Here is a 27,547-nt window from a genome sequence, read left to right on the forward strand (position 1 = left end):
AAAAAAAAAAAAAAAAAAAAAAAAAAACTAACCCAATCTATGTGAATTTTGTATTTGACATTGAAGGTGGAAGAGTCAACTTTTGTGGCGTGTGTTTTTTACGTCTGCTGTGGTGGCTGTTGTGGTGCGTGCAGCGATGGGATGGTGTAAGAGTGGGAAGTGTGGCCATTTTGGTTCTGGTGGTTTCATAATATGGGACATATCAGAGTAAGGTTTATAATCTATTCATGCCTTCTATGCCTATGTCTCCTTTGAATTTTTAGCTGCTAATGGTTATACTTTTAGTGGCCAAGAGGACTACTCTTTTGGGGAGTTGTTGCCTATGACTGTGATTGGGATTATTGGAGGCTTATTAGGTTGGTAATTTTAGTCGCACCTTTTTAGTTGGCTTAGCTAAATTTCCAATTCCAAGGATTAGGTTCTATGTTCATCCTTTTGGTTATTCGTTTAGGAGCACTATTCAACCAGCTTACTCTTTACATGACGAATTGGCGACGGAACCATTTGCACAAAAAGGGGAACCGAGTCAAGGTACGCAAAAGTTTAATGATGATTTATGTCTATTATTTCTTCATACCCAATTACTTCAATCTTTCTCCCTTGAAAAATTTCAGATCATTGAAGCTTGTCTCATCTCGGTATTAACATCAATTATCTCGTTCGGACTACCACTTCTAAGGCAATGTACTCCATGCCCCAAACCTGATCCTGATTTGGGTAATGAATGCCCAAGGCCTCCGGGGACGTATGGGAATTATGTCAATGTAAGAATCAGTACTGCTCGTCTTTTGTTGTTATTTTGCCATTATTGTAATTTTCAATACCAATCCCATATCATTTAGCTGGAGCTAGGCACACTTGGAGTTGTTTGACATAAAATCTGCCTGTTTATTACCCTTTTTTTTCAGTTTTATTGTAGCAAGGAAAATGAATACAATGACCTTGCAACCATCTTCTTTAACACCCAGGTTTTTCTATTTTCTTTGTGCAAATTTATGCTGATCTTTTCCATTTCTCTATAATATTCTTTTTTACCTTCTTGGTGTCGCTATAAATTTATTTTTCCAGGATGATGCCATAAGGAATTTGTTCAGTGCAAAAACGATGCATGAATTCAGTGCGCGGAGTTTATTGACCTTTCTGGTAACTTTTCTCACTTAGTTTAGAGCATAACTTTCTTTGTTCATATGTTCTTATTATTGGCCTGTTTCATATTTTCATTATCTTATTGAAAGTTCCGTCATTTTAGAATCAATAAAGAATAGAATCACTAAGTTGTGCTATGTTATTAGAAACTTAATTATGTGATTGTTTTACAATGTTCCGTCCATTCTTCTAATTTTTCAGGTTATGTTTTATACTTTAGCTGTCGTGACGTTTGGTACTGCGGTTCCTGCTGGTCAATTTGTTCCTGGTATAATGATTGGATCTACGTATGGACGTTTGGTTGGAAAGTTCGTGGTTAGTTTCTACAAAAAGCCGAACATTGAAGAGGGAACGTGAGTCTTTGCTTATTCTATGAATATTCTAGTTTAATAATTTAGATGTTATTGAGAGAATGTTGGCAAACATGCAAGATCAGATAAAACTATGGGGGTCATTTTCTTGTTAATAAAATTCATGGGAAATACAAGATTTTGGTGAGGCAGTTTTGACCAAGTTAATAGGGTCAGGATATACAATCTTTCTCTAGCTAAATCCATTCTAGAAATAAACTGAATTCCAGTGAGAGCACAAAAGGGTAGACGAACTTTTTCGAGGGCTCATGGGGCTTACAGAAAAATACTTGATTGACAAAAATCGTAGACGAGCTTTGAAAATAAAACTTATGGTTTCGGGTAACACAAATCAAAAGTTAATCATTGGCAAATGAAATCATGAAAGATCCAATCTTACTTTATGGTATCTTCATGTGATAACAATCTTTCACGTTCTTCCAAATCTTACTGGTTTTCTAGATATGCTTTGTTGGGTGCTGCATCGTTTCTAGGAGGCTCTATGCGAATGACAGTGTCTTTGTGTGTCATCATGGTTGAAATTTCAAACAATTTGAAGTTTTTACCTCTCATAATGCTTGTCCTTCTGATGTCCAAGGTAAGTCAACGTATATGTATATATATTCATGGATGCATGTGAAAGTTTCTTATTTATATAAACACTTCAGGCTGTTGGTGATGCCTTTAATGAAGGCCTCTACGAAGAGCAAGCCCAGTTGAAGGGTATTCCGTTACTGGAATCGAGACCGAAGTACCAGATGCGGAAAATAACAGCAAAGGAGGCCTGTGGAAAAAGGGTAATCCTTGCGTATTCCTTAAACTCCTTTTGTATTGAGTACAGAATATTATCCAGGCAATGATGTTTCATTGGAGCCCATGCAAAAGAAATATACTATACGAAAAGGAAAAATAAAGTTTTGTGTCGAGTATATGCATGGAGGACGATTTTTGTGGTTTAAAATTGTGAGATCCCACGTGAGTTGGAGAGGGGAACAAAGCATTCCTTATAAGAGTGTGGAAATCTCTCCTTAGCAGACGTGTTTTAAAACCATGAGGCTGACGGCGATGCGTAATGGGCCAAAGCAGACAATATCTACTAGCGGTGGGTTTGAGCTGTTACAAATGGTATTAGAGCCAGACACCAAATGGTATACTAGTGAGGACGCTAAGCCCCAAGGGGAGTGGATTGTGAGATCCCACATCAGTTGGAGAGGGGAACGAAGCATTCCTTATAAGGGTTTGGAAACTCTCCCTAGCAGACGCATTTTAAAACCGTGAGGCACGGCGATACGTAATGAGCCAAAGCGGACAATATCTGTTGGAGGCTATAATTGAAATGAGTGGCTTACCTATAATTTATTTTTCTTATAATGTGTATAGTATTAGATTCTTCCTTACCAATACACTGTTTTCTCTATTTGTAGGTTGTCTCGTTCCCCCGCGTTGTTAAGGTTGCTGATATTGTTAGTATTTTACGGAGCAACAGACATAATGGCTTTCCTGTGAGCATACCTAAATTCTTCTTTTTCTTCTGGTCTATTAACCGATTCTTAAGGCGGTGCTTCTTTGCCCCTTAGGTGATTGATTACTCTCGAAACGGAGAAACACGTGTCATTGGACTAATGCTTAGAAGGTATAGGCTGAATTGATAACCAACCCAATCTTTTTAATGATTGAAGCATCCCAAAAAGCCTTACTGTATGATTGTTGATGCAGTTACTTGTTAGGACTACTGCAGTCCAAAGTAGATTTTCAGCACAGTCCTTTGCCTTCTGATCCAAGAGGATCCATGCCAACCAGGTAAATGGATACTCGATCCGAGTCCCGAGACTATAATGGACGGGTTATCCTCACTTTTCCATCGAGTTCTGACTCGTTCTTTTGGAATTTCAGGCATAATTTCAGTGAGTTTGTGAAACCTGCTTCCAGTAAAGGAATTTCTATTGATGATATCAATCTTAGTTCAGAGGACTTGGAAATGTACATTGATCTACTCCCCTTTTTGAATCCATCTCCATATATTGTCCCAGAGGATATGTCTTTGACAAAGGTATTTGCTTGATTACTTTGTTTGGTTTTATGTTATTCATCATTTTTTAGGGAATCGTCATTTCCGTAATCGTCATATCTTGCATTGTCGTAGGTATATAATCTTTTCCGGCAATTGGGTCTGAGACACGCGTTTGTTGTTCCCCGTCCAGCAAATGTGGTCGGTTTGATCACTCGAAAGGATCTGTTGATAGAGGTAGAATACTCACCTTACCACGTTTAATATTTCAAAAACACGTCTCAACATTAATAAGATACAAACACCTCGATGCAGGATAGTGAAGATTCGGATGCTATGGAGCTACAATCGACTAGTGTAAGGTCTCTGACTCTCTATGATGCTTTACTTATCTCATAAAACGATGCATCTATTCGGGCTTCCGAGATTGTAATGCAATGCTAATGCTTCCGTTTAGATTGATTCTTACGATTTTAGTCACTTTAGACGCTGTCGAAACAAGTTCATCATCTAATGTGCCGAAACTGTATAATCTCTTCAAACTCAACTTATTAATCTTGTATATCGTTACGATGGCATGGCAGAGCTCGGCGTCGAGATAGAAGAATACATACAGCGAATGGGGATGTCGAGAGCCCACTTCTTAACGGACTTTTGGTCAATAACACAGACGGCTGATGAACATCATGCAGCAGCTGCCAAGATTAATATGGTCAGATTACTACTAGTTTATGATGCTTTTCTTCATATTCCCATTAGGAAATATATTCTTTATTGTTTGCTGGCTGGGATTCCAATCCCAAACCAGGTAGATATCTAAAGAACAGAGCAGAACAGAGCATTGTATTATATCATATATTGTAATGATAAGAGTTGGCTTAGTTTATTTTGTTTATGAAAGCTTCAAACTTACGAAAACGTATGTATAGACGACGTAAAAAGAGACCTCGATGACGAACTATCACTACAAAATGGCTGAAATTTGTTGTACAAAAAAGACTGCAACTTAATGAAAGGGAAGGGCTTGGCTTGTGCCCGTTTAAGCGAACGCTAGAACGGACAAGGCCGAAAGCAATAGCCAAAAGCCAGTGCTGAGGCGCGGGGCAGTGGCTTTTGGTGCTTGTGCGGTGGGTGTATGTGCGAGGGGGACGGCAGGGGAGGCCAAGGCAGAGGGCTCTGGGGCGACGGTGGTGGAAGCAAGGCGTTGGACGTTAATGTCGACCTTCTGGCCGGCCTGGCAGTGGCCGGGAACGCCGCAGAGGAAAAAGTGATGGCCTCTGGTTTGAATGGTGATGGTGTCGTTGCCGGAAGAGTGTGTCTCTATGGGGTCTGAGACATTGCATGATTTGTACATCCCATGCGTCACTCTCATTACGTTGTGGAACTTGGCGTTGTACTCAAATACTGAAAAAACAAACTCATCATTTCGATCATTTCTTAAAAACCCGTAAATTATTCGATCGGACTGCTATAATGAACCCGAACTTGGCGTTGTACTCAAATACTGAAAAATCAAACTCATCCCCGTAAATTATTCAATCGGACCGTTATAATGAACTCGAATTCAAAAATCAAATTTACTTTAAAATTTTCAAATTCATGTAAAATAAGCTTTTAAATCTTAAAATTTTTCTACTCGATTTCAAACTTTAAAAATTGTTTGATAATGATCTATCAAAATTCGACATTATTTTATACAAAATTAAAAATTCAATATCTTATTATATACAAAGATTAATTTTATGTCTAATAATTCGTTAATTATTTTTTAAATAATATTCTTTTACCTTTGAAGTTTAGAAGCCACCAAATTAGTAATTTAACAAAGTCATAGGCAAAAATAAAATAAAACAAAATATATTTTTGAGTTAATTTTGAATTTTAAAGGAATTAAAGAAAAAAAAAGGAAATTAAGAAGGGTTTATGGGAATTATATTATTTTAAATTTGTGAAGTGGTGTAAATCATAATGATGGCGTGAGTGAGTGGGTGAAAAAGCTTGTACATAATGGGCCTTGTAGGGCCCATAATGTGTGGCCCACTATCACATGCTTCCAGCCCACCTAATTTCTTTTTTTATTATTTTTTGTTTATTTTTGGAAGTTTCTTTTATACCCTACTTCCAATCTCAAAGCCTACGACCATTCTTGTCGGAAATGTCTCTCATCACAAAAACCTTTAAAAATAATAATAATAATAATAATACAAATTACTAAAAAAATAATTCCATTTAAAAAAAAAATCAATATTTTTTCATAATTACAACATTATCCTTGCACTTTTACAAAATTTTAAAACGAGAATATTTTTAAAAGAAAAAAAAAGTAAGAATTATTTTTATAATTAAACCCATTTTTTCTTAATTTAAAAAATAATCCTTATTTTTTTAAAAATAAAATTTTGGCAACAAAAAGGCATGAAACGAGAAAATCACGAAATGGGTTTTTATTTTATGATCCAAAAAATTCAATTTCCAAAATAACAATAATAATTAAGAAAGGAATTTTAAAAAAAAATTGACAAATGTTCATAAGAAACTTACCGATGACATCACCGGGCTGGAAAGTCTTGGTAGCAGCCCACTGCTTGTAGTCGACGCCGCCGATGGTGGTCCAGCCGGCGGCGTCTCCAACCTTATAAACCGCCGCCACCGCCGGCTCTAGCACCATGGTCATGACCACCACGAACACCGCCGCCGTCACCGCAACCGCTCTCTCCGCCGCAAAACCCATTTTCCGGCGGTTACCCTCTCAACTTCCACTTGGCTGAAATGGGTTTTTGAATTTAAGATGGAAATTTAAAAAAGGGTATGGCTTTACCATCTCAATTTATATAATCTCTCTTGAATTTTTATTTTTATTTTTATTTTTTTAAAAATATTTTTCTATTTTGAGGTGGACCCATTTTGGTCATTGGATCTTAGAATCTAAGAAACAACGACTATTTAAATATTTCCTTTTTTTTTTCTTTTGCATTTTATTTTAATTCTAATTTTAAATTAATAAAAATATCCATCAATTTTTCACTTCCTCTAAAATATATATATATATATATTCCATTTTAAAATTTTTAATAATACTCTAAACTTAAAGAAAAATTAAAAAAATACTATGATCTTTTATTTGTAATTTTATGGATATTTTTTAAAATATGGTAATGATATTAAAAAAAATGAAAAACATTAATGAAATTTTTTAAATTTTAGGCATATTTTTAAATAAAATATTGAAGACTATTATTAAAATTTTGAAGGTTTAAAAATATTTTTAATAAAATATATAAAATTGAGAGGGGACCAAAATTAATGAAGCTTTATTAAATTTTAAACCATATTGTTTAATTAGGTAATGAGAATTTATTTGGCGCTCTTGGATCTTTCATAACAAATTAAAAAGGAAATATATATATATATATATTTATTTATTTATTATAAACTTTTCTTTTGATCATTAATGGTTGGAGTTTGAAGAACTTCAAAGGAAAGAATTGAATGTTTAATCCTTGCTGGTAAGTTGTTAGCCCGTCGGGTATGGTACCATCGACTACAAAGTCGTCTCTACATAACTTTTCGATGGGTAAGAAATTTCGTGTTGTTTTTCTTTCACTATTTGGTATTTCGGGTGTTTTTTTTTTTTTTTTTGTAGTTCAAATAATACGGTTTGGTCAATATTTCGTATCACCATCCCGGGAGGTATAAATAAAAGTAGTTTTTGTTCGTTTGATACTCGGTCGATGATATAAAGTTTGTAATACTTTTTTTCACGGGAGATGTTAATTTGGTAAAGAACATTTATTATTTATTGGGTTAGTTGTGAGAGATGATGATAAATAAGGTAGATATTACATCATAACGTATATAGTGATTAGAAGCAAGGAAGATTATAAATTTATAATTAAAGACGACATTTTCGTAATAATGAATTTTGAGTGAATGTAAAAACACGTCGGTATAAAGCAACGAGATCATAGTGGAGTTAGGTTATGATTATACAAGAGTTGGGTTGATTTCAAATGTTAACGGGTTCTCCTAACATTAAATTGAATTGAATCGAATTTCAAAATATATAATTTTCCGTACGCATATTACTCGTAGATGTTATAGCCGCTATTACTTTGTTGGAACTCTTTAAAATAATTTTTAGATATTTAGAAAGTAATTTTTTAATATATATTGAAATTAAATTGTAAATTTTAATTATATATTTAAAAATAAATAGACATACTTTAAAACCTAACATTTTGCTTTTATTAAAAACCAAATTTTAAATAAATGAACTGAACTACTCCAACCCAACCTAAAAAAATTATGGTTTGATTCAATATTCACGAATGGTTGAGAAGAGGAAAGGTTCCTTTCTTTTAAGGTGCTCCCGTGAACAGATCGAGTGAAGACGAGGTGAGGCCTGTAACTTAGAGATTTAGAGCACGTGGCTACGAAACACGATGTCGAGGGTGCGAATCCCTCCTCGCCCACAATTGACCAAAAAGGGAAGGATTTTTCCCTCCAGGGGTAAGAAAATCATGATTGGGATAGCGGACCCAAAGTTATGGAACTTGGGTGTGGGTCTTTTGTCGAAATGAACTGGCCTTATCTTTTTATTTTTTTTCTTTTTCGTTAATAAGTATTTTTTTTTTATGAGATCCCAAATTAATCAGAGAGGAGAAAGAATGTCAACGATGATGCTGAGCCACGAAAGGGGTAGACATCAAGCGGTGTGCCAACGAGGACGTTGGATCCCGAAGGGGGTGGATGGTGAGAACTCGCATCGATTGGAGAGGACCAGTGAGAACGTTGAGCCCTGAAGAGGGTGGACATCGGGCGGTGTGCCAGCGAGGAAGCTGGGCTCTAAAAGGAAGTGGATTGTGCGATCCCACGTTGATTAGAAAGGGCAACGAATACCAGCAAGGACGCTAAGCCCCTAAGGGAGTGGATTGTGAGATCCCACATCGGTTTTAAGGACGTGGAAACCTCTTCCTATGTTTTAAAACCTTTAGGACAATTAGATTAGGTATAAAAAATATCTAAATCGAGCTGAACACACCTATAATTTTATATTAATAAAAAAAAGATTTTATAAATTTATTTTTAACATTAAATTCTAAAGAAATTACAAAAGTTAATTAAACTCTATTTTCTGTTTCCCATAACAATAATATAAATAAAAGGGAAACAAAAATAATTAAAAATAACAACAATATTCATACCCTTTCCCCCGCCCAAACTAACTAATAAAAAACCAAAATCCCAATTTACAACTGATACGTAACAGAATCGAACCCATTCCCATTACTCTGCCCATTCTTCACCGCCGCGCCCCGCCCATTAACCCCAACAGCTTTCACAGTCTCCTCCGCATAACGACGGCGATCCTCACCGTCGTCGTCCATAAACCTCTTCCACAGCCAGTGCTGCTTCCACACCCTATCCGTCATCTCTTCGATCGGAACATTCTTGGTCTCCGGCAGCAGAAACAGAACGAACACGGACATGACGAGAACCCAGCCGGAGAAGAACAGGAAGATCCCGAACTTGAAGTGGCAGAGCATGGAGAGAAAGGCTTGAGCGATGGCGAAGGTGAACAGGAGATTGACGCACACGGTGATGCTCTGCCCCGCCGATCGTGTCTCCAAAGGGAACGTTTCGCTCGGAATTAGCCATCCCAGAGGCCCCCACGACCAGGCGAAGGACGCGACGAATGTGCAGACCATTACCACCACGACGATGGCCAGCGCGTTGTGGAGATTGTTCGTATCGTCCTTCACTTTGATTCCTAAAATCACTGCGATCACCACCTGTTCATCCAATCGATTCATTTAGTTCTTAATTTCTGTTTAAAATGTTTGATTAAATTCATAATCCGATCTAATCCATTGATTTTATTTCTTGATTATATTCATAATCCGATCTAATCTCCATACCTGAGAAATAAACATCTGAACTCCGGCTTCAAGCAAGAGAATCCGGCGGCCAAGTTTATCAACAGAGTAAATCGAGACGACGGTGGAAGCAACGTTAACAGCTCCGGTGATGACGGCGGAGTACAGAGCGGCGTCGTTTTTAAACCCCAAAGTGCTGAACAAAACCGGCGCGTAGAACATAATCGCGTTGATTCCGGTGAGTTGCTGGAAGATTTGTAGTGCGACGGCGATGATGATCTGCGGCCGATTCCGCCGCCTGAGTAGGTTTCGAAACGGGTGTTTTACTTCCTTAGCGATCCGGCTCGCTTCGACCAGCTCCAAAAACTCCGGTTCGATATTTTCGGTTCCTCTAATTCTTTTCAGAGTGGCTTTTCCTTCTTCAAAACGACCCCGTTCTATCAAACTGTTCGGCGTTTCCACTACTAAAAGAGCTCCGATTGTAAGTAGACCGGCCGGGACTCCGGCCAGCCCTAAGGATAGCCTCCATCCCCATCCATCTTTAATTCTGCAATTAATTTTAATCACAATTAAATTTCCAGCTAAGCATGTTATAGATGACACGTGTGATTAAAATAAAAGGAAAAAAATGCTGACTTGGCAGTTCCGTAGTTGATGAGGCTGGCGAAAAGTATGCCAATGGTGACGTTGAGTTGGAATAATATATTAAGTCCGCCACGTATTCTGGTTGGTGCAATCTCCGATAGAAATAATGGCACTGCCTGTAATTAAAAATACAAAATTCATTTATTTTAAATTTTAATTTTCTTTTATTATATTTTATTTGAAAGAGTTGAATTTAATTAACCAATAGAAGGTTGCCAAATCTTGGGTTAATTATAAAATAATAAAAATTCAACACCTTCAAACAAGACAAAATAATAATATTATTAAATAAATAATAAAATTATAAATAATGCATGGGGAATCAAAAATGTGGCTCATTTGTTATCCATCATTTTCATCAATAAAATATCATAATATTCGACAAAAAAAAAATTAAAAATTAAAAATTTAAGAATCTATTAGATATTTTTGTATTTTGAAGAACGGATCTTATTTTTTAATTGTTTGGAGTCACATGATTTACGAACATGGAAGATCGGACCGGTTGTTTTCAAACGATTCCCGTCCTCGTATTAATTTTTAATGTGTATTATAGGTCAAACAAAATGGCTACCACTTTCATGACTAAAAATTAGGGTAAAAAATTCAGAGAATCTGACCTGATTGGCGAAACCGACACCACAACCAAGCAAGATTCTACCAATAATGAGCATTTCGATGTTTTGTGCAGCGGCGTTGAGGACGGTACCGATTATGAAAAACAAGCCGGCGATTAACATGGTTGGCCGTCGCCCGAGCCGTCGTGTGGTGTAAGAGGCGAAGAAGGTGGCGGTTAATCCAGCGAGATATAAGGACGATGTGAATAGTTGAAGGCCTTGGTTATCGTATTTGCAATAGTTACTATCGCCGCCCTCTTCGATTCTCCGGTGAACCACCGGGAAGAATTTTTTTAAAAACGATGGCATCGATGTTACTCCACCTGAGATTAAAAATAATAAAAATAAATAAATTTGGTCTCTAAACTTTCAAATTTATATCTACTCAATCAATTAATTTACTCACCGGAAACACCGACGTCGTAACCGAACATGAGGCCGCCAGTGGCGGCCATAACACAAGAAATAATGACGATGGGAGTGATTTTGGCCTCAAACTCGACGCCGCCAGCGGCGGTGGAGAATCCTCCGGCAGGCATGGTGGCGAAGAAAACAGCAAACGAGGTGCCAAATTTGAATGAAGAAGAGACTGAAACACTTGGTTGCATCTTGCCCTCCGTGGGGCTTCGGATTTTATAGGCGACGATGAGAGAGAAAGTAGAGAGAAGCAGGTCAGAGCCGTCGCTAGGATCCTTCCACGTGGTGATTTGGACGGCTGATGTTTATCTTAGACGGCTAGGCTAGTCAACACCAAATTATTTTACGGCTGGATAAACCGTGTGTTAATTCAAGATTCAACTTAAATTCCAAAATCTTTTCCAATAAAAAAAAATAAAAAATCCAATTTCCTTTTTGAATTTACATATTTATTAATTTAAATTTTGTGGATAAGATATTTATTATATATTTCTTATGCACGCAAATTATGATGTGGTTGAAGAGAAAAATAAATCACCGGTGTGAAAACTTTCCTTTAACTGACGTGTTTTAAAACCTTGAGGGGAAGCCCGAAAGAGAACAATATTTGCTAGTGGTGGATCTAGGCCATTACAAATGGTAGCAGAGCCAGACACTAAACGATGTGTCAGCCTTCTCGCTATTCCCCGAAGGATGATAGACACGAGGCGGTGTGTCAGTAAGGACGCTAGGCCCAAAGGGGGTGGATTTGGTGGTGGTTCAACATCAATTGGAGAAAAGAACGAGTGTCAGCGAGGACGTTGGGTCCCGAAGGGGGATGGATTGTGATGTCCTATATGGGTTGGGGAGGAGAATAAATCACCAGGTGTGGAAACCTTCCCCTCGCATACACGTTTTAAAGCCTTGAGGGGAAGCCCGAAAGGAAAAGCTTAAAGAGGATAATATATGCGATGGATCTAGACCGTTGCACAAATCTTATGTAAAAAATCTATCTAAATTAAATTAAATCATAATAATAATTTTAATGGATTTAAAAGTATAAAAACTAAATTATTAGGAATTGTTTTAATTTATTTTTGATAATTAATTAATTTTTCCAATGGGGTGAGTCCACGTAAGTCAAATTCAACACCTTCCTTTAAATTAAATTCTTATATTATTATTTTTTAAGTAAATAATTTAGTAATAACGTGGGAGAATTTTAAATTTCAGAAAAGAAAATACATAATGTGAAAGGGAATAGGAATAGGAAATATATGTCGTTTCATAGATTAAAGTCTTCAGGATGCACAGGAAACGACACGTCGGTGGAAGAAGCCAAATTTTCATCTTTATTCTTAATTTTATTTATTTATTTATTAATTTGGTCAAATGGAAAACAAAAAATAACGTAAAACTCTAATTATTTAATATATTTTGGGGAAATTATTTTAATTTTCAAAATTTTGATGAAAAAGACGTCGACGAGGATGAATGGAAGACTTTTCGTGTGGATTATATATAAATAAATAAAAATAGTAAATAAATGTGTGGATTTTAATTGAGAATTTTAAAATAATTTTTCTTTTTCTTTTTATAGGTTGTCCAATATTATTTATTATATTATATTTAAATTGTATTTTTCTTATTTTACTATTTATAGAATAATAACTCCTATTTATCCAATTAACTTCCGTATGGATAAGAACATTATATTTACAAAATATTATTGGGATGCTTTATATTTTCTTAATAAAAATTATATCGAAAATAGAAATTATCCGTTAAAAATATTGTTTAAAATTAATATTTTTAATAAATATATAAATTTTGTAGATAGAGATTGAAATAAGTGACAGAGACGGGAGATTGAGAAGACTTTTCTGCCTCTACTTTGACTCTTTTTTTAAGTCAAAATAATGGAACGGATATAAATAATAATAATAACAATAATTAGGTTTTGAAGCAATTAATTGGTTGGGATTAAGCAAAATCCGAAAGAAGAAAAAGAAATGTTGACTTTCAAATTTCATGTTCTCACAATACTCGGTTAGCCGCAGCCATCGGATTCGTTTTTTGATTATACACATTAGTCAAATGTTTTTATTATTAAAATTAAATAAATAAATAAAAGAAATTCCATGTAAAGCATAAAAAATAAAATAAAAAAATAAAAAACATGCCTAATTTTCCCTTTATTTGTGTTTTTTTTTTCTTTTCAGATAATAATAAATAAAAATACAAAAATAAGGCACCTGATGCACTTGCTTATTTTAATGAGATTGTTAAAAAAAAAATTTTAAAAATTTAATATTTTTAAATAATTTTTTTCGTAAAAAGAATTAGGTTAATAGATAACCGATAGCAATAACGACTCAAAATTATTATTTTTTTAGATTAAATTATAAAAAAAAAAATTTGTATTGTAATTTTTTAGTATTAAATTTTGGGTGGAATGGTTCGATAATTAAATGGAAATTAAAATTTTAAAATTTTATAAAATATTTTTTAAAATTATATTAGAAGATTTGTAGACTTTTTTATGGATAAGGTTACCACGAGAAGTCAAACCAAAAAGGAAAGTGGTTGGGGCGGCATGTCCCCAAGTACTTTGACTTTTGTTTCTTTGACTTCCATGGTTAAAATTGACGGTAAAAAAGGCATTGTTTTTGAAACCCTACTTGGATATTGGCGACTCTTTTACCATGTTGAATATAATTTTGACTTGAATAGCTTTCTTGTTGGCTCGGGGAACGACGTAGTTTGACTATATGAGCTCGAATTTAAAAAAACAAAAAAAAAATATTTTGGAGTTATGAATAAGAACATCGAGAAGTTTGACTATCGAGAAGTCAAACTTAATGAGTTATGGATAGTCAATCTGATTCGTTCTTATCCGAATCAAATTGACTATCGAGAAGTTTGTTGTGCTAATTAATTTAATGAATTAGATTAATTGTAGTTTAGATGTAAATGCGTAGATAAATATTTCGAGCATTGCATAATTGATTAATATTTAGAGCGGGAACTAGGTGGCAATGGGGAAGGAAAATATAATACTCGTTCTTGACCTCATTTAGTTAATGGGAAGAAGTTTTTTTGTTCTGTTCACTATCTCCGGTTTAAACAATAAAATCTCAAATATTCATAACTTCTGAGTTCGAGTCACCGTTTCTTATATGAATGGATAAGAAGTCGTAATGGATTTATAAAGACTACCAGCAACACTTACCAATACCGAACACGTGTCGAGGTTATTAAACTCAACACACTTTGTCTATTTATGCAAACATCACTGATGACTCCAAAACCAAAAGTTATCTTAAATTTTATGTTCAGATTTTCTACGTTTATCTTATCACTAAACTTAGCACATCATCATGACATCGACAAAATGTCATAATGTCGTCAAGGTTGATCTCACTCATAAATGGTATAGTAACAAAACTCGGTCATGTCAGCGATTTTGATTTCGATTAGGTCTATTTTGTAAAATTTCGTTCATGGTTTCAATCAATTTATCTTCCACCAAATATAGTCGTTCCTAGTTAAACTGTAACAAGTTATGGACAAAAAAGATATTACACGAGAGTTTATACTAATTTATCAAATCAGGACAGTGTTCAGTGTTTTGAAAGTGCCAAGTTCTATTGATATAGTGTGGGAAATTACAAACTTATCCTCGATAACGCTCGAGAATGATTATCGCTATTTTCCTAACACTTTGTTGTGTACCTCACTCTATTTTTCAACCATATTCTTTCTAACGTTCACGGTCGCTCGAGTATGATAATCCAAGATTTAAAACTCTGAATAATTTTAAGAAATGCAAAAATTAAAGTAATGAAATTGGGAGAAAAGAAACAAAAGTTTTTTTTTTATTAAAAAAATAGTTATAATATTTTTTTATAAAGACAAAAAAACACAAAAGCAGCCCTATGAAATTAAAAAATAATAATAATTAATAAATACAATCGACATGTCGGCATTGTTACGCACAGTGGAGGCCCATCAAAAGGATTGAATCTGGGCTGTGGCCCATATGTCTCTGACAATCCTGCCCTAAGCCCATTGGTATGACATGCAACCTGAAATTACTATTTTACCCTTTTCACACAAAGCAAGATTTTTAAAAGTAGCCCAAAATAAAAATGGGCTAGGTTATGAACTAATAATCGACTTCGTTCACCCTTCATGTCGATAAAAATTTTGAACTCAATGAACCCGAGAATCTAAAATATAATCTCGATTGCTTACCGATCAGACCTTAGGCTACTTGAAGTAACCCGAGAAGTTTTTCAAATTTTCTGTACAATAATTTACTGTCTATTTCTGTTAATCCCACAAGATAATTGATCGAGACGATGGTTTATAAGAATATATTCGACAATAGAGAATTGACTGTCAATAATTATTTTGTACCTAACGTTGAGTTATCTCTATTTTTTAAAATAAATATTCCTCCCAAGTCATCGATCTACATACTCGTCTTTTATAAGAAGGAAAATTATTGTGAAATCTCGTATCAATTGGAGAGCGGAACGAAACATTTATAATATAAATGGTATTATAGCCATAGAGCCATACAGTTAGTGATGTGCTAGCCAGAGCGCTGGGCCTCGAAGGAGGTGGATTGTGAGAAAAAAATGGGAAATTCCAGAGTGGAAAATCACATCCACTGAGGAAATGCCACGGGTCATAGAAGTAACGGAGTACCTTCATTAAAAAGTTCAGTAGATAACACCCTACGTTTTTCCTCCTTTACTCGCACGTGGTTCTTACCCACGTGGCACGTCACACGCATGAATGGTTATTTTATATAAAAAATAAATAAAATTCCTTTTTTGAATTTTTTATTTTATTTTGTTTTGAGCTTTGTCGCGTGCCACCACAAATTTTAAACATAATTTTCATAAAATAATTCACAATCATGCCAAAGTTAGGTTTTAAAAAATATTCATATTCCAAATATTCCAAACTATTATAATTTTTAGATTATTCATTCACTTTATTAATTAAATATATCAACTAAACAACTAACTCCCTAATTTTTCGGTACATAATATATATTTTAGGTCAGTTAAGCTATGTTAAGATTAATAATTATTTATTCCATTTTTTTTTATTAACGATAAAAACCAATTTTTGGGTAGATAATCAGTTCAGTTACGTTCAAATTAGTAATTATTTATTTAAATTTTGTCTATTTTTTTTCTTATTTGTAATTCCATTGATTGTATTTTTAATTATATTTTGCACTTCTATAAATTGCCAATTTCCTAATTCAAATAGCATTAAGGTATATATTGTTTTCCAAAAAGACCTTTAAATAAATATATTTCTTTAAATACCTTTTTAATTCTATTATTATATAATATATACTTAACTTATAATTGAGATATTTATATTTAATTATATAATTGTAATTTATGTTATAATTTTTTATGAATTGAATTTGTTTCGATTGCGTTTACAACAAACTCTTGACTGTATCTTTAGAATGAAGTATGTATTAAAGGAATGGACGGATAATAGTAGATATGGTATGTAACAGCCCAAACTTACTACTAATTAATATTGTACGCTTTGATCCATTACGTATTGCTCTCAGCTTCATAGTTTTAAAACGCGGCTGTTAGGGAAAGGTTTCTACACGCTTATAAGGTATGATTCGTTTCCCTCTTCAATCAATATGAGATCTCACAATCAACCCCCCTTCGGGACCCAACGTCCTTCCCGATGTCACAATCGCACTTTGATGGTAGCGGACTTGCGATTGTGCGACACTCACTTTTCAGCACACAAGTGAGTTAAGCCTATTCGTTCTCGCGTCGCCTATGGGCAAGCGACGTATGCTCGAGCCTTTGACCCCGGTTGAAGAAAAAAGTTTTAGAAAACGGGGGCAGAGAGTTTTGGAAGCAAGATTGGAGAAATTGAAATGGGTGTTATATGGGAATGTAAGCAAAAGGCAACAATAACAGCTTACTCCATAGAACTATCGAATAGGGAGAAGTTGACAACTAGTCATATCCCCACATTTTGAGGCATTTCATGTCTGGCAAGCATAGACATGATTTTTTTCAAAACGTCATACTTTCTAGAAATACAAAAGTAAAAAACTACAACATGGAAAGACATAAAGGGTTTGGCTTGTCATGGGCATGTGGTCATGGGTAATACACCTTGGACGAGCATGACCATGACACCCGACACACCGCTCCGTGACTAACTCTAATACCATTCGTAATGCCTCAAGCTCACTACTAACAAATATTGTCCACTTTGACTCGTTACGATTCGTCGTCAGACCCACTTGTTCATGTATGTTTCAATATTACATCTGAGTCTATTTAGCTAGCTAACGTTGAGAAATCTCTTCCACTTAGTTTTCCATTTCCCTGTTCGAATTCCACCCTATTTAGGGTAAGACCGAGATCAAAATCACACAGATTAAATAAACATCTTTGTTAATGTATGATCGATTATTTGTATAACTATTATTAAAAAAATAGTAGAAACGATGTTAATAGCTACTCTGGAATTTGTTATAGAACGTTATCGTCCAGATATATTTACCATACAAAGAACACGATTAAATATTTTTAGTAATAATGTATTTCTTTTAATTTTTCATTCTTAAAATGTTATCAAATTCCAACTTATGTTTTAAATACATAAATCTTAAAAAAAAAAAAATCAATTTATATATTTATTTTAGAATATATCACTAATATTTTGATACAACGTGTATATATATAATTCATGAATTCAAATACGATAAAAAGAAAATAATAATAATAATAAAAAGATTCCCTAATTTTATATTAGGAGGGTAATCAAAATTGGATGGAGCGTGTCATTAATTATAATAATGCAATAATAATATATTAAAAAAATTAAAAAAATCAAATATTAAGCTGTCAAGAGTATTTGTCTCTTTCTTTTTTAAAGGTTAAAACAGTAATTTAGTATGCATTCTAAATTTTTAAAAAATTATAATAATTTTTAATTTTGTGATCTTCTTAATTTCCAAAATTATTTAATAACCTAATTTTTAATTCTATATCCCTAATTTCTCTATTTACCTATTTGAAATTTTAAAAAAGAATTAAATTCAATTAAAAAAAATTTATGTTCTTGGAATTCAATTTTTTTTTTAATAGGAGTAAAAAAATATAAATGTAAAAACTCGAAAATTAAAATCTTTATTAAATTAGAATTAAAAAATTGATTAAATACAAAATTGATTATAAATCTTTTATAAATTTTAGATTAAAAGATTTTAAGAATTATATATTTTGTGTAGCGAAAAACATGGATACCAATGGAGGGTTAGGGCTTGGTGGTGACGGCTAGGGTTACTCACGGTTATAAAGGTTGCCACGTAGGTGAAGTTGCTATCAATTTTTCACATTTTATTTACACGTGGCATTTCTTTTTAGATTAAATACAAAATACAATTCTAATTATTTTATATATATATTTTAATTTAAAATATTACTCGCTTTGCTAACCGACAAATTGGGGAGGGAGAGAAAAAGATAATGGTGGGCCCAGCTTACCCTTTTCCGGTGGGGTCCATTATTTCCTACGTGGCTACTCTCGTCTTACACAAAAATATTAATATTTTAATCGAGTAATGCTAACTCCACCGCCTCTTGCCTATTGACGTTGCGGAAATGTACGGGGTTGTCGAGTGGGTTTGCGTGACAGGCGTGTGAGGTTATCGTGGCCGTGATATTGTATTAGATATTTCGTTATTTACCCGCATGTGAGCACGGGAAATGGATGAAGATCCGAGGTGGGTGCTTATGCAGCAAGCGGATAGGATGTGCCCAATCATGGAGTGACACGTGGCTAGAGTAATTTGTTTGTCTTTTCCTTTTTGCCTTTTTTTTTACTTTTTACTTTTTTTCTTAATTATAAATGTGGAAGTAAATACCGAAATTTGACCGCGAGTATATAAATGGTGGGACCGGATGACACGTCATCAAATGCGGCCACATAAGACGAACGTGACAATTGGCCTGGAGGGAGGGGAAAGGAAATTATTAATATAATAACAAGTGGGGCCCATGGGTTCTCGGAAATTCCGCGACCGTGACTCAAGAGTTTCCTCCCCTGTGTTTAGATGAAGCTTGACCGTGCGATGGGGAGGATCGGACGGTCAAAACACGGCGCACTGATCGACAGGGAGGGGCCTGTTTGGTTCGGTGCCAGCTCGGCGTGGATGAGTTTAGGGCTAATTTATTTTATTGTTTTTTTTTTTAAAAAAAGGGAGAAGGTGGCTACGTCAGACAGTGATCCAACGATGGAAACAGTGGTGATTAAGGAGATATAAGAGATCGGGACCGTTGATTTGTATGAAGAGGAAGTGCTTTTCACGTGGACCCCAGTAATGAATTTCTGGAAATATCGGCAATTTAATTTAATTTAATTAAAAAAAAAAATGAAAACGTGGAAACCGAATAATGAACTTGACCGGTTGGAACCATATTTGATGCGGCCACCTAGATTCCTTGCGATCGTCGTGTTGCTTTTACCAACGTCTTCGCTACCGGCTATAGCCAGTCACCACATCTTTTGGAAAAATTCAAGGAACCCCTAAAACTACGATCCTGGCCTACATTTTTCTCTCTCATCACTATATCTGAGTTCTGAGGGGGAAATAAATAAATATATTTTTTAATTAAAAAAAAAAGCAAATTAAAATTGTTTTTCCTTTTTGTAATTTTTTTAATAATTAATTGGATACTGAAAAAAAGGGGAATAAAATAGGAAAGCGGTAGCGAGTAAATATGGAAGCTTGGAAGGGAAGAAAAGACTGTGACACGTGGCTGTTTGATGATAAAGTAAGGGTCCCATCGCTGCCCTATTCTATTCAACGTCCAGGATTTTGCCATGGTGGCTTTTGCTCAAATGGTGACCGATGGATCTGTCGGGAACGGACGGTCTGGATACCTTGGCGTTTGGGTAGGTTAAATCGTAGCCGTCCAGTGGGGCTTGGTGTGGGTTTCGTTTTTAAGTGAAATAGAGCAAGAGCAAGAGAGAGGACAGAGTTTGAAGGGTGGGGGAGAGAAAAAGAGAGAGAAGAGATAGAGAGAGAGAGAGAGAAGGAAGAACTAACGAGCTCCAGATAAAATCGATTGAAGGATTAGATTAGCGAAAAGCTACGATTTTTCTTCTTCTGCAGTTCATCTGATTGATAGACTTCTTCACTGGAGGAATCTTGTTTCATTTGATGTTTCTTCTTTGATTTCTATACCGCTTTTCAGCCGGGATTCTGCAATTTCTGGTGTTATTTTCCGGCGATTTTTCAGTTTAGGGTTTTGTTTTTTTTTTTTTTTTTTTAGTTTTATTTTGGGAGAGAGATGAGATTAGTCCTCATGTATAGTTGATTTGGAGGAAGGGACGTAGAATCGCATCGTATCTGATATGGATAGGAACAGAGAAGCTAGAAGGACGACGACGAACATGGCGGCCTCCAACGGGCTCTCTAGACGTAGATACAGGAGTAGTAGTCTCCGTGACTCTCCAGGTCTCAATTTTCTCAGATCTAATTCATTTCGATGATGATGACTACTCATAATTACCATTCCTTTTCATTTTTTTTTTTGATTGTGATTTGTACTGGTTTTTCATGTTTCTCTGTAGAGGATGATGGACAGTTGGAGTTACAGGATACCGTAAGATTAAGAGATCGAGGTAGCGGGAAGAAAGATCGAGATCGAGATAGGGATAGAGACAGAGATCGAGACCGTGAAAGAGATCGGCTAAGTAGGAGCAAGAGGAGGAGAGCCGATAGATTGATTCATGGTGGTAGCAATAGGGAGGATGGAGGTGAAGATAGTTCTGAGGAGAGTGTAAATGACGAAGAGGATGAAGAAGACGACGATGGCGGTGGTGGTGGAGCGTCCGTCAGAATGCTTCCGCCAAATCCGGCGGCGATTTTGAGCCATCGGAAGACTTTTCCACCGGCGAAGAGTTTCAGAGCAGCACCGTCGTGGAAAGCAGCCGATGAAATGATTGGTGTGTCGGTGCCGAGAAAAGCCCGGTCAGGTACAAAAACTGACTGGAATGGATTTCCCTGAACTGATTCATAAAAAGAGGGATTCTAATGATTCTGACGTTTTCTTTCTGGTTTTGTGTTTGTTTTAGCCTCGACGAAGCGGTCTCATGAATGTTGGCCAGCAGCGACGGGCGGCGGAACGGCTATAGAGGCCATTAACCGGCAGGCTTCAACATCGCCAGTGAGGCCAAGTCTTACAGCAATGGCGGCGACGTTTCAGCCTCCAGCCTCGCCTTCTTCTTCCAATGCTCCGGTGAGGAAGAAGCTGGTCGGTCTTTGGTCTTACTACTACTCCGTTTATATCTTTTCTGATTCTTTTTTTGGGGGAAAAAGGGGTATCTGACGAGCCGTCTGCTGTTGTAGAAGCAAACCGGACCTAAACCCCGGCCGCTCAAATCCTCCTCAAAACTATCATCCACGGCTCAAGACGAGATCGAGATCGAGATTGCTGAAGTCTTGTACGGTATGATGAGACAGCCACAAGGTCCTCCGAAACAAGAACCCTCTACTACTGATTCCATGAAGTTCGATTCCAAATCAACCACTGATGCCAAATCCAGAGTTTCATCGCCGATTTCCAACTCTTCTGATTTGCCTACCCCTTCCATTTTGCCTCAAAATTCCAGTTCTTCTGTCACTCCGATATCAACCACAGGTGGGTATTTTTTTATGTTTATTTTTGGGGTGAGAGCTCTGAAATCACTCGTCAGATTATGCTCTTTTTCCTTTTTCAGGAACAACAGTTTTTCAAGTTTTTTTTTAAGAATCTGACACATTTTTTTTATGTATTCGATGTGAAATTTGCAGCACCCAAGAGGAAAAGACCGCGTCCAGTGAAGTACGACGACGAGAACACCGCCACCTTCAGCCTTCGGAATAGCCCCATTTCATCAAGAGCCAAAGCTGAGGCCGATCAGCCGCCTACCAACGCCGAGATCCCTTCATCTAATGTGGACAAAGTTTCAGGATCTGCAGGTGAAAATGTAGTTTCGAATGAATCTGCTAATTCTCTGGCTTTACCGGAGTCCCGTCCAGAATCTATGAAGGTGGACACAACCAGTGCCATGCCCAATTCCAAGCCATTGACTGAAGAATCAGACGGCAAAGATTTGGGTTCTAGCAAGGAAGAACCCCAATCTCCCCTGAAGGAATCAAATGGCCCTAGATTAGAAGATAAGCGAGAGGATATGACAGCGACCAAATCGTAAGCACCTTTTTTTTTTTTTTTTTTTTTTTAAACTTCAAGACAGACCTAATTAATTTATTTCCTCCTTTTTTGGTATGTGTACAGAAATTCATCAACATTCGATGCTGAGAACCAGCGGGATGATAAGTACAAGATAGATCTAATGGTCAGCACAATTTTCTTCATCATCATCTTCTTCTTCTTCTTAATACTCTCAGTCAATTTTTTTTTTAATATTTGATATGAAAATTAGACTTTTCGTCCTTGGGTTGTGTACAGGCTCCTCCACCATTACGAGCTTCTCCGGAAAGAGAGGGTGAGATTGATTTTGTGGCCGTAGATGCTAAACCTATGGTCATAGATGCAGACACGGTAAGCGGGCCACACCTACCTTCTCCTCCCCACTTGCTTTAAAGCTATATGGCCCATGTTGGAATTTATTGTATATAATCGAGTTTGGCTTACATTTATGTAGGAAATGAAGCCTCTGATAAATGAAGACGACAAAGGAACAATCAGACTTGGGGGGGCTAAAGAGGCGCTGAACGTGGAGTCTAAGGCTATACCAGCTGAAGAAGCTGATTCAAAGAATCCCATTGCTTGCAAAGATAGGAATTTTGACCTTCAGCTTGATTTAGTTAAGACGATTGATAGAGATGGCCCCAACAAGCTCCACCAGCATGTTCAGAAACAGCCGCCGCAACCCAGCTCGGAAAAGGCTGGATCTGCCGGTAGGTTCCCATTTTCAAATCCCAGTCGCCCATTCTCTCCTTTTCCATATCTTGTTTTGGTTTGAATGGGTTTGCTGAAAATCTTCTTTTTTTTTTGTTACTTTCTTGTTCAGTACAAGCGGGCTCTCTTCCTTTGCCCATGTCTCTACCCGGTTGGCCAAGTGGGCTGCCTCCTATGGGGTACGCTCGCCACAATCTGATCCTCTTACCAGTATATATTGGTGCTTTTTTGTTCTACTCCCATTGGAATGACGCTGTTGTTTGTTAGCAGATATGTGGCACCACTACCAGGAGTTGTGTCTGTGGATGGAAGCGCTTTGCCTGCTGCTGCCATGCAGGTAGTTATATCTGCATTTTTCTGAACTTTCTTCTTTCTACTTTTTCTACTGTTATTTTGTTCTCTTTCTGTACAATTCCTAATTCTATACTTGTCTGCCTGTTATTAGCCCCCAAATTTCCTTTTTCCTCAACCTCGGCCGAAGAGGTGTGCTACGCACTTCTACATTGCTCGGAATATATTGTATCATCAACAAATTGCGAGGATGAATCCATTCTGGCCAGCAGCAGCAGGTTCTGCTTCCTTGTTTGGGGCCAAGCATGGTAATCTCAGCATCGTGCCCTCTACAGATTTGCAAGGAAATCTTCCGAAAAGCGGGGTAAATGCAATGCAGGATAAGGGACAGAGCCTCGGAATGTTTACGGGTCATGCTGGGAAGGATAGGGGCTCTCCAGCTGTTAACGTTGTCGATGCCTCTCAGAGAAAGCAAATCTTGCTTCAGCAAGCTCTACCGCCGGGAGCACCTAGTAATATCCTGGTATAACTACCTCAACAATTACTTTTGTTGGCGGCATAGGGGGTGTACGTTTCTTTTCTTCTTCTTTCTTCTCCCTTTCTAAATAGCCTGAATTTTTGGTGGCTTGTGTTGAATTTCAGCATGGCCCTGCTTTCATTCTGCCTCTGAGCCAGCAGCAACAGGCAGCTGTAGCCACATCGGTTCGGCCAGTTTCTGTGAAGTCTCCTCCTCCTAGTGGGAATGCCAACGGCAGCGTGGCTTCAAATGCTTCAAATCCAGCCTCTGTTAGTACCTCACCCGCTGCAGCGATGAGTTTCAACTATTCGGGTGTGCCTGGCAATGAACCACAGTATTTAGCCATTTTACAGAACAATGGATATACATACCCAATTCCAGCACACGTAGGAGCACCGCCTGCATATAGAGGAAGCCACGCTCATTCAATGCCGTTTTTCAACGGGTCGTTTTATTCTTCACAAATGCTTCATCCTTCGCAGCTTCAGCAGCAACCGCCACCTCAGTCTCACCCTAATCAACAGGGACTTCAAAATGCTAATACTGCCAATGGTTCCTCATCGTCTCAGAAGAACATGTCTAATCAGCAGCAGAGGCCACATGGGAGCAGTTTCAGTGGGAACTTTCAAGGCTTTCCTGCATCCAGAAATCTGCCATCTCAATCACAGCACCCACAGCAGCAGCAGAACCACGCCTCTCATCAAACAAGGCAACACGAGTCTGAAATCGGCGGTGAAGATAGCCCGTCCACTGCTGATAGTCGAGTGAATCTTGCTAATCTGAGTGTCTACGGTCCAAATTTTCCAATGCCAATGCATACTCCTAATTTTGCTATGATGCCTCCTGCATCGATGGTGGCCGCAGGTGGGGCACCTATTGACAAGAAACAGCAGCCTCAACAACAGTCACAGGGTTCAAAAGGTCTGGAACAATCTCAAACTATTCCTTTGTCTTTTGCTCCTCCCAACGGGGCGCCCTCTGCTCCTGGGCTTGACCTTTCATCCTTATCACCAAATCATCCTATTTTTCAAAGTCTTCCTGAGATCACCAGGCAAGGGTATCATCAGATTATGGCCGCTGCCGCCGCTCAGGTTGCTCAGCAGAAAAAGAATTATCGTGTAGCAGAAGAAGGAAAAACCACACATTCATCGGTTGGGGAGGATGAGAGAAAAAATATGTCTGTTAAGGCACCTCCAACTGTTGGTCAGTCCATTGCCTTCTCTAGAACTGATTTAGCCGAGACATTAATTTCCTCAATGCCAGCTGGGGCTGCTGTTGATAGCTCTGCAAGAACTCTCAAACTTGGTTCTACTGCTAGAGCTTCAGGTTCCGTTATGCCGTCTGGGATGAGCACTGTAAATATGTGTGGTTCCCAGCATCAACTACAGCGAAATCATCATCATCATCAGCAGCAGCAGCAGCAGATGATTCAGCTTCAAAAGCAGCAGCAATATGCAGCTGCTGCAGCTGCGGTAGCGAGGACGAAAACATCAGCAACAAGTAATGGCAATGTTTATGCCGAGCACCCTCCTGCGTCTTCGATGGCTGCGAAGTTTCCTAATGCATTGTCTTCTTTTTCTCAAAATCTTGTCCCAAGTAACAGCAATAGTCCTGCTCAATCTCCTCAGTGGAAAAATTCTGTAAGAACCACTTCATCTCAGGTACCAACCCCCCCTCATTCTTCGTCTAATACATCATCTATCAAAAATCTTCCCCAACAGCAGCAGCAGGGGCGTCCACAGCAAAATCACTCTCAGATTTCTTTTGCGGCGAGCTCAAAATCTACAGCACAATCACAAGGACAGCAACCTGCAAGCAGTAATCATCCGCAATCGCCCGGAATGATTGGCTCACCAACTAATTCTTCACTCTCAAAGGGTGCCGGTGGAAGCCCACGGACAGCTACTTCGGGTTCCATGAGTCACAAAGTTGGTCAATCATCTTCTTTATCATCACAGCAGACAAAGAATCCTACATCTATGCCCCCTCAGAAGTTATCTCCTGCTGGTGGGCGAAACGTTACGTCAATTCTTGGCAATAATCAAATGACCTCTTCAAGTTCTGGAACTAAATTATCCCAACAGTCGCAGCAGCAACAACAGCAACAGCAACATTTGTCGAAGCAATCATTGCAGCAAGCCCAGGTGCTCTTCCCTTATATGCAGGCCCAAGTTTCCCATTCAAGTAGCAGTCCAACTGCTTCACCTTCAAGCGGTTATTATCCAAGGCGTCGTCCTGAGCAGCAATCACAATTGCAGGGCTCAGGAGGAACATCCTCAAATGGAATGCTATCCCTATGCCACCCTGTTACACTCGGAGGTAACAGCACTACTGATCCAGCTAAGGCCGTTGCTGCTGCGGCTGCTGCCACAGCCAACAATATGAAGGGCGGTAGCTTATCCACACAAGCCATTCTCCATCCTGCTCAGTTTGCTGCTGCACAGTCCTCCGGTAATCCTCATCAACTTGTACCTGCAGGTTTTCCTTGCGTGCATACCGCTGCAGTGCAAGTGAAATCAACAGAGCAGAAACAACCTGCGGGTGGGTAGAATTATGGCCCTTGTTCTTAACCAACCATCCAGCTATTATTTCAAATCAGGACTGAAGACATGCAAATGGTGCAAGCCCAGGAAAGTAACAATGGGCATATCATATGGCAGCCTGAGAAGAAATGAAAGTTCAAATAGCTAAGCAGCGGCAGTCTGATAGCCCGTCGGACTCTTAAACCCACAATTTTGGAAAGCTATGAGAGGAAGTGGGAAGATTGTCCTCCATTTGAGAGGGTGCTTCAGCTGTGGGTTGTTCAGTTATATGGTGGTTTGGTCTGGATGGGGGAGAGGAAAGGCAATCAATCAATCCAAAGAAGAACCTTTGATTAAAGGGGGGCAGCAACACAGCAGTTCGCAGAGTAAAAAAATCAAGATTTCCTTCCCTTCCTTCGGGTGGGTTGTAATGGTGGAGGTTCTTTTTCTTCCTTAAATATTTGATTTCATTACCTTTTTTGAGGTTTATTCTCTCTTTAAGAGCCATAGAACAGTATCTTTTAACATATTATGTGCAGTGAAAAGGGGGTGTAGTTGTATATGTTTGGCACATATAATGGGTAGCCCTCAAATTTTTTTGATTTAAAACAAAGCCTGTTGCCTTGCCTCGCCTCGCCTCCTTGAAATTCCTTGTTGTTTTCACTGACCCATGTGATGTAGTAGTAGAAAAAGCTAACACATTCATGTTCTTGAAGCTTTTAATCTGTATCTGTGAGATAGTTTAAGCTGATATGGGGTGGGAAAAGATGAACAATGGTGATGTCTGTGGAGTGTATGGTGGACTGTTCATTTCATCTTTTTCTGTGAATGGTAGTGGAAAAGAGGGTTGGCAGAGAAATTGTAGTCGTCGACAAAAGAAGGTTGTGGAAAAGGGAGGCCCTCTTTTGTTGTCAATATCTCACTCGTGGCTGTGTTAGAACAACTTTATCTGTATCTCCTTTTTATGTGGGAAGAAATTAAATGTTTTGATTTGAAGAACATTTTGTATTTATAACCAAATTTGCGGATTAGGACTGAAAGTCTGGGGGTGGCTGTGGATGTTGTGGCTGAGTAGGAAAAGGACTGTATGTGGGCCTTTCACAACAATCAAGGTCGAGGAGATAGGACTTACGTTTCTGACATGTTCCCTCTATTATAACCTAACAAGATATATCCTCTTGCACGTGTCTCC

General features: G+C 37.5%; 4 protein-coding genes across 9 annotated transcripts in view; 2 read left to right on the plus strand and 2 right to left on the minus strand.

Moving 5' to 3' along the window:
• Window positions 1–4,399, plus strand: part of LOC111460209 (chloride channel protein CLC-d) — an 8,551-nt gene extending 4,152 nt beyond the window's left edge. For both annotated transcript variants that reach the window (XM_023103349.1, XM_023103350.1), the window contains 16 exons: window positions 67–207; window positions 286–356; window positions 452–531; window positions 615–764; window positions 909–968; window positions 1,069–1,143; window positions 1,348–1,499; window positions 1,959–2,094; window positions 2,165–2,293; window positions 2,921–2,998; window positions 3,074–3,129; window positions 3,213–3,296; window positions 3,390–3,546; window positions 3,640–3,741; window positions 3,820–3,866; window positions 4,089–4,399. In XM_023103349.1, coding sequence (XP_022959117.1) covers window positions 67–207; window positions 286–356; window positions 452–531; window positions 615–764; window positions 909–968; window positions 1,069–1,143; window positions 1,348–1,499; window positions 1,959–2,094; window positions 2,165–2,293; window positions 2,921–2,998; window positions 3,074–3,129; window positions 3,213–3,296; window positions 3,390–3,546; window positions 3,640–3,741; window positions 3,820–3,866; window positions 4,089–4,182 — 1,612 coding nt within the window. In that variant the 3' untranslated portion in view covers window positions 4,183–4,399. The remainder of the gene's footprint in view (window positions 1–66; window positions 208–285; window positions 357–451; window positions 532–614; window positions 765–908; window positions 969–1,068; window positions 1,144–1,347; window positions 1,500–1,958; window positions 2,095–2,164; window positions 2,294–2,920; window positions 2,999–3,073; window positions 3,130–3,212; window positions 3,297–3,389; window positions 3,547–3,639; window positions 3,742–3,819; window positions 3,867–4,088) is intronic.
• Window positions 4,400–4,406: 7 nt separating this feature from the next.
• Window positions 4,407–6,311, minus strand: LOC111460211 (mavicyanin-like). Its single transcript, XM_023103352.1, has 2 exons — window positions 6,046–6,311; window positions 4,407–4,908 (listed from the first exon to the last, which is right to left on the minus strand). The coding sequence occupies exons 1-2, from the start codon at window positions 6,233–6,235 to the stop codon at window positions 4,544–4,546; spliced, it is 555 nt and encodes a 184-aa protein (XP_022959120.1). The 5' UTR covers window positions 6,236–6,311; the 3' UTR covers window positions 4,407–4,543.
• A 2,308-nt stretch (window positions 6,312–8,619) lies between these two features.
• LOC111460210 (sugar transport protein 13-like) lies at window positions 8,620–11,255 on the minus strand. The gene is made up of 5 exons (XM_023103351.1): window positions 11,049–11,255; window positions 10,646–10,965; window positions 10,017–10,141; window positions 9,423–9,927; window positions 8,620–9,296 (listed from the first exon to the last, which is right to left on the minus strand). The coding sequence occupies exons 1-5, from the start codon at window positions 11,248–11,250 to the stop codon at window positions 8,754–8,756; spliced, it is 1,695 nt and encodes a 564-aa protein (XP_022959119.1). The 5' UTR covers window positions 11,251–11,255; the 3' UTR covers window positions 8,620–8,753.
• An 8,824-nt stretch (window positions 11,256–20,079) lies between these two features.
• LOC111460082 (protein TIME FOR COFFEE-like) lies at window positions 20,080–26,990 on the plus strand. 5 transcript variants are annotated; one of them, XM_023103177.1, is made up of 13 exons: window positions 20,080–20,576; window positions 20,693–21,097; window positions 21,197–21,375; window positions 21,471–21,762; window positions 21,915–22,311; window positions 22,399–22,459; window positions 22,573–22,665; window positions 22,769–23,024; window positions 23,138–23,204; window positions 23,296–23,362; window positions 23,471–23,839; window positions 23,959–25,473; window positions 25,552–26,990. In XM_023103177.1, the coding sequence occupies exons 1-13, from the start codon at window positions 20,474–20,476 to the stop codon at window positions 26,380–26,382; spliced, it is 4,635 nt and encodes a 1,544-aa protein (XP_022958945.1). In that variant the 5' UTR covers window positions 20,080–20,473; the 3' UTR covers window positions 26,383–26,990. The 5 variants fall into 5 exon arrangements, with proteins under 5 accessions (XP_022958945.1, XP_022958941.1, XP_022958942.1 ...); XM_023103173.1 differs by having other exon boundaries at window positions 23,959–26,990; XM_023103174.1 differs by having other exon boundaries at window positions 21,474–21,762; window positions 23,959–26,990.
• Window positions 26,991–27,547: the final 557 nt, after the last annotated feature.

Source organism: Cucurbita moschata, unplaced genomic scaffold (assembly GCF_002738365.1).
Source record: "Cucurbita moschata cultivar Rifu unplaced genomic scaffold, Cmos_1.0 Cmo_Scf00023, whole genome shotgun sequence".
NCBI lineage: Eukaryota > Viridiplantae > Streptophyta > Magnoliopsida > Cucurbitales > Cucurbitaceae > Cucurbita > Cucurbita moschata.

What these genes read in the sequence shown, in the direction of transcription:
- LOC111460082 (XM_023103173.1), top strand. Translation starts at nt 20,474, where the DNA reads ATGGATAGGAACAGAGAAGCTAGAAGGACGACGACGAACATGGCGGCC. An exon ending in GCCGAGAAAAGCCCGGTCAG is followed by an intron (nt 21,098 to 21,196) that starts GTACAAAAACTG and finishes TGTTTGTTTTAG; the next exon opens with CCTCGACGAAGCGGTCTCAT. An exon ending in TGGTCATAGATGCAGACACG is followed by an intron (nt 22,666 to 22,768) that starts GTAAGCGGGCCA and finishes ACATTTATGTAG; the next exon opens with GAAATGAAGCCTCTGATAAA.
- LOC111460211 (XM_023103352.1), bottom strand. Translation starts at nt 6,235, where the DNA reads ATGGGTTTTGCGGCGGAGAGAGCGGTTGCGGTGACGGCGGCGGTGTTC. An exon ending in CCAGCCCGGTGATGTCATCG is followed by an intron (nt 4,909 to 6,045) that starts GTAAGTTTCTTA and finishes TTGTTTTTTCAG; the next exon opens with TATTTGAGTACAACGCCAAG.
- LOC111460210 (XM_023103351.1), bottom strand. Translation starts at nt 11,250, where the DNA reads ATGCAACCAAGTGTTTCAGTCTCTTCTTCATTCAAATTTGGCACCTCG. An exon ending in ATCAACTACGGAACTGCCAA is followed by an intron (nt 9,928 to 10,016) that starts GTCAGCATTTTT and finishes AATTAATTGCAG; the next exon opens with AATTAAAGATGGATGGGGAT. An exon ending in TTCAGATGTTTATTTCTCAG is followed by an intron (nt 9,297 to 9,422) that starts GTATGGAGATTA and finishes TTGGATGAACAG; the next exon opens with GTGGTGATCGCAGTGATTTT.